Source organism: Serinus canaria, chromosome 1A, assembly GCF_022539315.1.
Source record: "Serinus canaria isolate serCan28SL12 chromosome 1A, serCan2020, whole genome shotgun sequence".
Classification (NCBI taxonomy): Eukaryota; Metazoa; Chordata; class Aves; order Passeriformes; family Fringillidae; genus Serinus; species Serinus canaria.
In genome coordinates this window covers 32,085,712-32,095,731 of record NC_066314.1, presented here as the reverse complement: position 1 = coordinate 32,095,731, position 10,020 = coordinate 32,085,712, and the positions used below count along the sequence as shown (strand labels likewise).

At 45.0% G+C, this 10,020-nt stretch overlaps 1 protein-coding gene across 2 annotated transcripts in view; it reads right to left on the bottom strand.

Annotated features, from left to right (window-relative positions):
• Positions 1 to 5,441: 5,441 nt before the first annotated feature.
• The window catches only part of SRGAP1 (SLIT-ROBO Rho GTPase activating protein 1), a 139,733-nt gene continuing 135,154 nt past the window's right edge, over positions 5,442 to 10,020 (bottom strand). For both annotated transcript variants that reach the window (XM_030237956.2, XM_030237958.2), the window contains exon 22: positions 5,442 to 8,503. In XM_030237956.2, the coding sequence (XP_030093816.2) occupies positions 8,126 to 8,503 (378 nt within the window). In that variant the 3' untranslated portion in view covers positions 5,442 to 8,125. The remainder of the gene's footprint in view (positions 8,504 to 10,020) is intronic.

Here is a 10,020-nt window from a genome sequence, read left to right as displayed (position 1 = left end):
CACTGTCTCGACAGAAGTTATGCTTTGAAAAGTGGATGCAGTGGGGAAACTGAGGCACTGCAGGCACTGGAGATGTTTGTTGGCTTTAGCAAAGAGGACAAGGAGCCTCAGGAATGATGTGTGACACTCTGTTGCCTTGTAGGGGTGGCACAGGTGACATGTTTACCTCCAGTCGTCCTCCAGGGGAGCAAGGTGTGGACTGTCTCCTGCTGCCTTTGAGTGCTGCTTTACTCTGACCCTGACACATGGGATTCAGGGTGTGTTACAGGAGTTGCACAGCATTGAATGCTCTCACACTTTGTCTCATTCAGGCTGGCAGAGGGGAAAATGTCCCACTGATGTTGTGGTGAGTCCTGGAGGTCACAGTGCAGGGACCAGGGTAGTGCTGCCACCCTGCCTGGGCAGATTCAAATGGAGCTCCTTCCTCAGCTGATATCTGGGGCAGAGGCTGCTAAATTTGTAAAGCCCGAGCAAAACTCTTTGTTTTTTTCACCAAGAAAAGGAAACATTGGGAAAAGTTAAATTATCTTCAGGAACTGCCTTCCCATTGATTTTATTAACTAAGAATGAAAAGCACATTAAGCATAACTGAATTATTCTGTGACTAGTGTTATTAATAGATCTCTAAAAAAATTGAGTTTGGTTCGAGGTAATGATAAATGCACCTGGTACTGGAGATGGAACTGCAGTGCACACAGAAATGGCATTGAGATACTGGAGCCTGCTGGTATGCTTATAAAGCAAGGAGAAAGTTATACAGTGAAATGGACAACACACAAACTGATGGCATGCAAACAGAATATCAAATTATTTCTATTGAGGCCAAACCAGAGACCCAATATTACCATGCAGGTACAGAAGAAACTCAAGTTTTTACATCAAAGCTTGTAAATCAGCTGCTGCTCCACTGAACATGCACATTTTTATGTGCACAACTCATGGATGTACAGGGATACAAATGGCATTTAGGCTACAGTATGTAAGAAATTATATTAGTTCTGAATGTCCAGGCTTTGACAAAGTTAATTTTTAATACTGGGAGAATTCTGAAGCTCTGAGGTGTAGTGACAGCATTGCCCAGGGTCTGGTTGGAGAAAGCTGGGCAGAACCTGCTGTGCTGCCAGCCTGGGGGGCAGGAAAAGGGCTGTCCTGTGGGGGTGGGAGAATGGGGGTCCCTCCAGTCAGGGGGCCTGGTGCTCCCCATGTGCTGCCCAGGGATGCAGGGCTTTCCCCCTCCAAAACAGACCATACTACTGTGTTTTCTTAACCAGAAAAAACCTGCAGAGGGAATTCTGCAACAGATCCAGATTAGCCATGTTTCTATCTCTGATTGTAACATTCTATATAAACTGATTTGTTCAGAATAACTTTGACTTAATCATAAAGTAAACCTTGTGATGTGTATGACAAATTAAAAAATTATCTTCACACTAGGTCTGAAATTATTTTTTAACGTATTTTTGTAGTAGCTTTCAGGGAAAAAAATTAAATAGCTGAGAAAACTGTCCAGGTGAAATTCAGCTTAAACCTGTGAGTATTGATGGATAACCCTGTTGTATTCACCTAGATGCTGTTTGCTGGGGGTGCTGGGGTGCTACTGCAATGTCTGTCTCAGAAAACATTGTAGGCAGGTAAAAACCCAATTAAAATATGTGTTGCAGTGAGTTGTTTTAAGGTACTCAGTAGTTCTGGGTTGAAGTAATGAAGGGTTTTAGGCATTTTCCACCTTTAACATATTTAAATTCTCTACTCATGACTCTGGTACCAACATCCATATTAATGCCATTTCTTTGCAATCAAAAGCTCACTGCCAGAAGCCTGACCATTTCAGTGAGTGTCTCATTCACCTCCAGAGGAGTGCTGGGCTCAGTGATTTGTCCCTCCTGGGGGATAATTCATTCAAATAAATGTAAATCACTATTTTATGTTGTTTGGTCAGGGTTTATAGATGTCAGTGTGCACTCCTGAAAAGGCACGTGGCAGATATTAAGGGAGGAATCAAAGTGCTTCACAGAGATGAGAACAGGCAGGGGTTGGTTTTGGTTTATCCACTCTGCTGCAGTCAGTGCAGCTATTATTGATTTTGATCCCACAAGTGTTTGACCTCCTTTGTACAGCACAACTTGTCTATATTTCACAGCTGATTTTTTTTTTTTTTTTTTTGCCTTGTACTCCATGTTCCTATTCCATTATTATGCTACTTGAAAAAAATGAATCAATGCAGCTTGTTAATTAAAAAAAGGGAAATTCCTCAGCCTCCAACCTGGAATCATTAATCTGCTCTCATGTGTCTGCAGTGACCAGTGTGGCCTGGCCCTGTTGGGAGATGGCAGTGACACAACTGGGGACCACAGAATCACAGAACTGTTTAGGCTGGAAAAGATCTTTCAGACCATCAAGTCCAGCTGCCAGCCCAGCACTGCCATGTGCACCCCAAACCATGGCTCCAAGTGCCACATCTGTATGGCTTTTTAATACCTCCAGGCATGGGGACTCAGCCACTTCCCTGGGCAGCCTTTTCCTGGGCTTCACAGCATTTTCAGTGAAGAAATTTTTCTAACATGCAATCTAAACCTCCTGTGATTCACCTTGAGGCCATTTCCTCTTGGCTTATCTCTTGTTACTCGGGAGAAGAGACAGACATGGAACCATGGGGCAGGGGCTCAGCTGACTGCAGAGTGACAGCAAAAAGTATATTCCTGCATTTTTCACTTCCATGTAAATATTGAGAAAGGTAAGAGAAAACCTGCTGACCTGTCCACTTCAGCCAGACCCAGATCATGTCGTTTTACTCTATTTAATCCCTCAGCCAGCATCAAATTGTGCATGAATCTTTCCAGCCCTTGGGCCTGCCAGCTCTCAGTGTCCCTGCTGTGCAAGAAGGTAAGGGAGCACAGAGCTCTTCTCTGCCTGGATTCCAGCTCAGTTCCACTGCCCAAGTTCTGCTCTCCCATGGGTGGGGTCGGTGCATGGGGCAGGCTGCTCCGAGGCCTGCCATTTTCTGTGTTCCTTTCCACTGGCTTTAGCCCTGCTGCTCAGTGGGATGGCTGGGTGAGAGGAACCCAAACCCTGTGCCAGGGCTGCAGCCCTGCAGGGCCAGGGGAGCTGGGTGTCCAGTGGGGCTGGCTGCCAGGACCTGGGGCTGAGCCAAGGTGAGCGCAGGTGAGCTGCAGCGCTGCGGCGCAGAGTGAGGGACACCTCGAGCCATAAGGGCTCCCTGGCTGGAAGAACTTGCTCTGGCTGGGTCTAGAGGAGCTGCAGTGCTGGCAGAGACTGGTGCTGCCAGCTGTGAGGTCTGCAAACGCCCTTGTGCAGAATGCAGAGACAGGGAGTAGCTGCAGTTACAGTGGCATGTCTGAATGAGTGGTTGGTTGGTTTGTTTTTTAAACAATAATTGATCTGGTTCAGCTAACTGGGTTTTAGGATGCTAAACTGCTGATCTGTTTAGGATTTCATATGTTACAGTGGAAGTTTTTTCCCTCAAGAGGCAGGTTCATGGAAAAAGCAGTATTCCTATGAACAGGAATGGTACCTTCACCTTGTACCATCTCCAGTCAATACTGTTCCCATTTCAGTTGCTCCCCAAGTATCAGTTCCATCCAGACTGACACCAAGGCTTGTTCCACGGGGTAGCAGTGACTGAACAGAGCAAATAGGGATCCTTCTGCTCAGGGTAAGTCCATGTGAGCCACGGAGTAAGAAACAAACTGTGTGTCTCTGCCAAGGAGAACTTAAAAGCTGGGTGGATCCTCCATGGTTTCTTATGCTGTCTGAGGAGGTGTTCATGCAGGCTGGGGCAGTGCCACATCCTGGAGCTGCGTGTGGCTTGAAACAATGATTTGCAGCAGTGGCCTGAGAGCTAAACACTCTGCTGCCACTGCTACTCTTTTTCTGTTTAGCCAATACACTTTTCTCAGCAAAACATCTCATCACCCTTTTGCTTTTCGAGCATCAGTAGAGTCAGCAGTTCCTCCACCACCTGCCAAAAGCTTTGGCTGTCTCTGTGAGAGCTGGGCTTCTTTTCACTACAAAAACTGGAAGGAAGTTAGGAAGTCAGCACTGTGCAATGCTGAAACTTCATATTATAAAACAGGAGAAGACTCTTCTTGTGTTACTCATTTTAAAACAGATTAAAAGCCACCACATAAATCTCTCCCCCCACCAGTGAATGATCTGACTGTGGAAATTGGGTTATGCATCCTCTGGGTTGTGTAGGACCTTGAATGAGGAATGACCTTTGCTGTCCCCTCCTGTGTGTCTGAGTCAGCCTTTGTGCAGCAGGGGACAAGAAGAAATGCCTGAAGTAGGTCGCTGGACACTGCAGTGCAAAGGCTGCTGCCCCGGGCTGATGGATGAGCAGTCACAGCTCTCTCAGCAAGAGGAGTGACAGCCCTGCTCTGAGCTGGGGTGGCTGCTGTGCCCCTTCCCCCACACCACCCCACACTGCCTGACACAGAACCATGGTTTGGGCGGGAAGGCACCTTAAAGATCATCCAGTTCCTACCCCCTGCCATGGGCTGGCACACCTTCCACCTGAAGAGCAGATTGCTTAAAGCTCCATCCAGCCTGGCCTGGACACTTCCAGGAATGGGGGGGGGGGGGGGCATTTGTCTTCTTCAGGCACACAGTGGTCCTCAGCAACAACCAGGGTGTTTTTGCTGAGGACCACTCAGGGATGGAGAATGCATTTCCAAATAGCTCTTCTGCCTCTGAACATCTAAGGTGGGAAAGCATGGCAAACCTATTTGGGCAGCTGTAGTCCAAGCCCAGGAATTGTCCTTGATAGCATCTGATCCATGTATGGCAGAACATCTCTCTGCAGCTATCAGCCTGACAATCAGAGCCCTGGTTCCTGGAGCCAGCTGGGAGGGTGTGTATTGCCACCATTTCATAAGGTCACTGAAGGTCACGTAAGGTCACTGAAGATGACTTTTAACTGTGTCACTCCCCCCACCCCAGCCTGACAGCATCTCTCTCTTCTTTTGTTCCAAGAAATATCCCCATTTTAAGAAATGTCCCCTTTTTGAATTCTTTTCAATCTGTTTTTAAAGAATGTAAGCTGGAGTGTTTTCCTCACCCCATTTTCCCTGTGGGGAGCAGGAGGGGGGGTGGCAGGGTGTCTGGTCAAGTGGGCAGGGAGGGGTTTGCTCAGCCAGTGTGAGCACAACTGACTGACTACTCTTGATGGGCTCTCAGGCAGAACTATGTGAAGTTGGTGGCTCTTGGTGAGGGGTCTTCAGGTAAAGAGGAACTTTAAAGTTAGGCAGGGAACTTTCCAGGAACAAGTGCTTCTTCAGGCCAAGAGGGTGATAGCTCTTGGTGCAGTGTGGGGTGTGGGTAGCTGGGGGATGCTGGTGTGCTAGATGCTCCCTCATGTGGGAAGTAGATCATCAATCCATGTTGGAAGATACAGTGGTTTCCCCAGCAAAACTACACACACAGACAGAACTATCTTCTTTATTATAAAGATACACTATGAGGAACAAACTTGAATGTATACTGAAGCTTGTAATGGTACATGCCAAAAATGTACAGTACTATACATAAAAGTGCATTGTCACAACAGATTAACAGTACATTTCTCTTCCAGAACTGTGGGTTTTCCATGTTTTTATTTGATCTTCAAGAGTGGAAGGAATGCAATGGGAATGCAGCCATACACGAAACAGGAAAGGATGCAATGGAAATGCAACAGTACAAGAGCAAAGCTAAAGCTCCTCTAAAATTTAAAGGCACTTTCACATGTACATACTACAGATGTACATTGACACAAGTAGGTAACAGTCAACAAGCAGGAAGCTACCAGTACTGCAATTCATCAAACTTGACAGTAAAGGACAATACTGATTGGATTAGGTGTGCAGGAGTTACCCTTTAGTACGCCTGTAGATGTAGCAGTCTTTCCTGTTACATATCCACTTACTATGCTTTAAAGTATCTATAATAACCATCAAACTACACATTAACTGTGTGAATGCACTAAGTGAATGCATTCACTAAATGCACTGTTTCTAATATTTTCTTTTGCTAAACAATTTCTAATAAAAGCATTATGGAGTCCAGTACAGTTATTTAAACATACAAAATTCCCTATGCAATTTAAAGATACAGGTATCCATCTCAATTGTGCCAGGTGGGTTAATTTAGAAATGCTAGACAAAAACTGTATGTAAATGAAAGCTGAAATTCCAGTTTTGTTCCACTGAGCCTCGTAAACTGGGGAACTACTTGAAAATACCTCTGGTCCCAAACAAGTGAGCAGACCAGCACTGGTCTGCAGCTGGGGCTGGCCTGGCTTAGGCTCTGGACCAGGCAGTACATTTGGCAAGGATGGAGGTTTGCTGACCCATGCTGCACAGCCCACTGTGGTGGATTAGGACTTTGCCTCTAACCTAGATGCGTGTGAAGTCTCTGACTGGATTGAAAAGTGTTTGCAAATACCAGCAATAGTTTGGGGCTCAGAGGCAGTTTATGGGGTACTTCTCACACCTAGAGCTTCACATTGCATCACCTGTCTAGAAGGTATAAACCAGAGCAGGAATAAATTGCCCCTAAATAACAACTCCTGTCACCTCAGCAATTATGTCTATGAAATTTTGTCCCTACTCTTCTCCTCCCAAACTCAAATGTTTATGTATACTGAGTTGTACAATTTCAAGCTTTCCCAAAGTGAGGTCTTACAGAATATGTGGAAAACCAGATCTTAGTTACAGCCAGTCATACTTCCATAGGTGGACCACAAGAGATTTTTTCCCCCCATTAATTGAAACTTCTTTTATGGATTGGATGCTTGAAAACATGTTCACAGAAATAGTATTATGGCTTACTGTTGCAATGTGCAAAACAGCTGTAGGTTTAGCTCATGCCTAACAAAGTTTAACAACAGAGCACTAAGCAAAGTTGACAGTCGCCACTCGCACAGACATAAGAAAGGTACTGATTTCTGTCATTAAAAAAAAGGGAAGTGGAGGGGAAAAGGCTTATGGAAAACTTTAGTCAGCTTGAATCTAGGCGGCAGAACCTCAGCTGCCTGTCCTGTGAGTGACCCCTGCACCACTGGCAGGGGGTAGTCCCCCTTCTGAGTGCCTGTCTTGCTGCTGTCAGCACAACTGAGCATTTGCTGTGCAAGGCAGTCAGCACAGCTGGGTCAGCTCGAAACTCAGACTATTGCAGCCCAAATCACGTCCTTAATTGGGCACTGAGCAATAAAGTCAATGGGATACTTTTCTGAATCACTGTGTAGTTGATCCCTTTAATAGCCCCTCATGCTCCCTGATGGACCAACAGGTTCAGGCACTCCCCAGAGCCTGGCTTCTGTGAACTTCAAAGAAATTCAGCTTCTGTAAAAAATATGGTATCAGGGAATGAAGGTCTTACTTTATGGGAAAAGGTACACTACTACAGAGGGCAGCAAAAGGAGTTTCTAGATACTATCCTGGAGATGTGCTTCAGCTGTGTCCTGGAATGCTGCTTTGTATCAGTGAGAGCAGTGTGATCTCCAGCTCCATCCAGCACTTGCCTCTAGTGAGATTGCCAACAAGAAAGCTAAAACTTGGTGCCAATTATGAGTTTGTGAGGGTTTGGTGATTTTTTTTTCTTGTGTCTTAAATAAGAAATGCGGCCTGAGATGACTTAGACATTCCACACAGACACGTAATCCTCACATGCTAAATTTCAGTTCTTACAAACCTGCTTGAGATTTGGTTTGGTGACCCAGAAATGAGAGGCTCCATGTCCCCTGAACCCCCTCCCGCCCCTTACTTTTGTGCAGGATCTGTTATTATGTAGCTACAGTAAGACTGTGAAGTATGGTACAACGTGGCAAGCTGTTTGTGATCTGTGTTGGTTTTATTACAAATGGTGCAGCATCAAGTTTTCAAGTAAGTCTATGTTTGTTTTTAAAACTATGCACAATTGTCCAGTTTTTCGTTTAATCGAAACCATACAAAATACAAATGCCCATGTTAATGTAGCTACTTTCAGACAATACATTCAAAAACACTGAAAAACAAAGCCTCTCCAGTTACAAACATGAACAAATGATGTTACGGAGCCCTGACTTCTATTGTTAATCCATCTCTTTCCCTAGCACACCCCAGCTGGGCGCTGTGGGTGGCTGAGCTGCCTACATTGTGCAAGATTTGTCGGCTGGACCCTGGGAAGGAGGAGAAGGCCCTATGCTAGGATTTGTTTTTGGAAGAACAATAGGTTTTGGCCTAAGAGCGGGAGGTTTCAGCTGCACTCCCATTCTAGGGGCCACCATGGGCTTGAAAGTACTCATGGTGTCACTGGAAGAACTGGTGCTACGGCGGATCTGAGGCTCAGAGCTCCTCAAAACAACGCTGTGGAGAGGGCTGAGTGACTCTGTCGAGGTGGCAGGGGTGGGGCTGTTCTTCATTTGCTCCAAGGTGTCCAGCACGACATCAGGGGCGTGTTTGGCCGAGCTCTGCCGCTCCAGCTCACGGAGCTCGTTCAGGGCTGTGTTCATTGTCTCCTCGATGTCCTGGGCCAGAGCACAGAGAGCAGCATGTCATTTGTGTTGCTACTGAATGCCAGAGGAGCAAGGGGAGGGGTAAGGAAACGCATTAATTAATTCACCAACCATCCTCTTAACTGTTATGATAGTGCTAAAATCAATTCCCACCAGATTTATTTGAAAGACATTAGGATTGACAACATGGCAGCTTTGGGTGGACATTGCAAACATTTAACTTTGTTCACAAGAGTGAATCGAAAAAAGTTGTTACACCAAAATCTGCAAGCCATTTGTGAAGTGATTGTCAGGACAACTGATGTTTGCTGAGCAATGTTTTAGTGGTGAAGATTTCTGTCATCTCTTGGTTACTGACAGCTGTAAAGGTTTTAGTCCATTTGCTCACTCTTAGCTAACTGCTCTGCTCATCTAAAGCCTCAGGTGTTCAGGATCTGTATTCCCTCACATGGATTACAAAACCTAGTTTTCTAAGGAAATAAAGTTTGTGTGCCTATCAGCTCTTCTCTCCTCTTGTTTCACAGAGTTAAATCTTAAACAGAAAAAATCTGTAAGGTATTGGTCAGTATGCATACCTAAGAAAAACTATTTTCCTCATCAGGATTTCAGGCCTGAAGGCTGAAAGAATGCACCAAGATACTAGTTTACTGCTACTCAGTGGTACTGAGATACAACTAAGCTTAAAATCTCTTCTGTTCCCTGCCTGCTCACACTGACTTTCACATAGTTCAATCAAAGTTTGGGTTCTAGTCTAGGCATAAAAAAGAGATATCTTAAGCCAAACAGTGCTGTTCCAGGAAAGTAAATTAATAGCTTAGAATAAAATGAAACAGTAAAAAACACTTGCACTTTCTAACCCTAATATATGGGTTCTGACCTAAGCATGCCAGTCCCTTCTATACCTCACTGGAAGCAGACTTTGAAAGCAAGCATTATCAGTACATTAAATTTTAAAACATGAGTGCCAGTGTTATTGTAAAATGCGTTTGCAATCATAGAGCACCCTCAGGGTGCTCCTAGTAATCATGTTATCCCTCCTAGACAAAATGGGAGCTCTGAAGACAGAGGCTTCTATTTACTCAAGAGCTGTTACCAGCTCAGTACAACAGACCAATTTGATGATCAGGGTACTTACTACTCCATTCTCTTCACCTCTTCACTGCCAGGAATGAGACTGGTGACTGCTCACACAGTAAGATGGCCCACAATTTAAGCATCTGTGACGTCTTGCACATTAGATTCTACTACACGCATCAAATCAACACACAGTATGAACTGCATGAAAACTATAAAATCCCCAAGACCCTGGACTGTAAATCTCTGCTTTGAACGACAATGGTCACTCTTAGCTAGTCTGAGCACTTTTCTGCTTACCACAATACTGAGACATATTGAACACTAATTACGTGCAAGTCAGAATAGGCCAGCCTTCAACAGAGCACAGCGATCTGTGTAGCTGGTGTAATACTGTCCTAGTGTTCTGTATGGCAGAGGCAATTTCATTACAGTGTAATGGGAAATAATTTCTT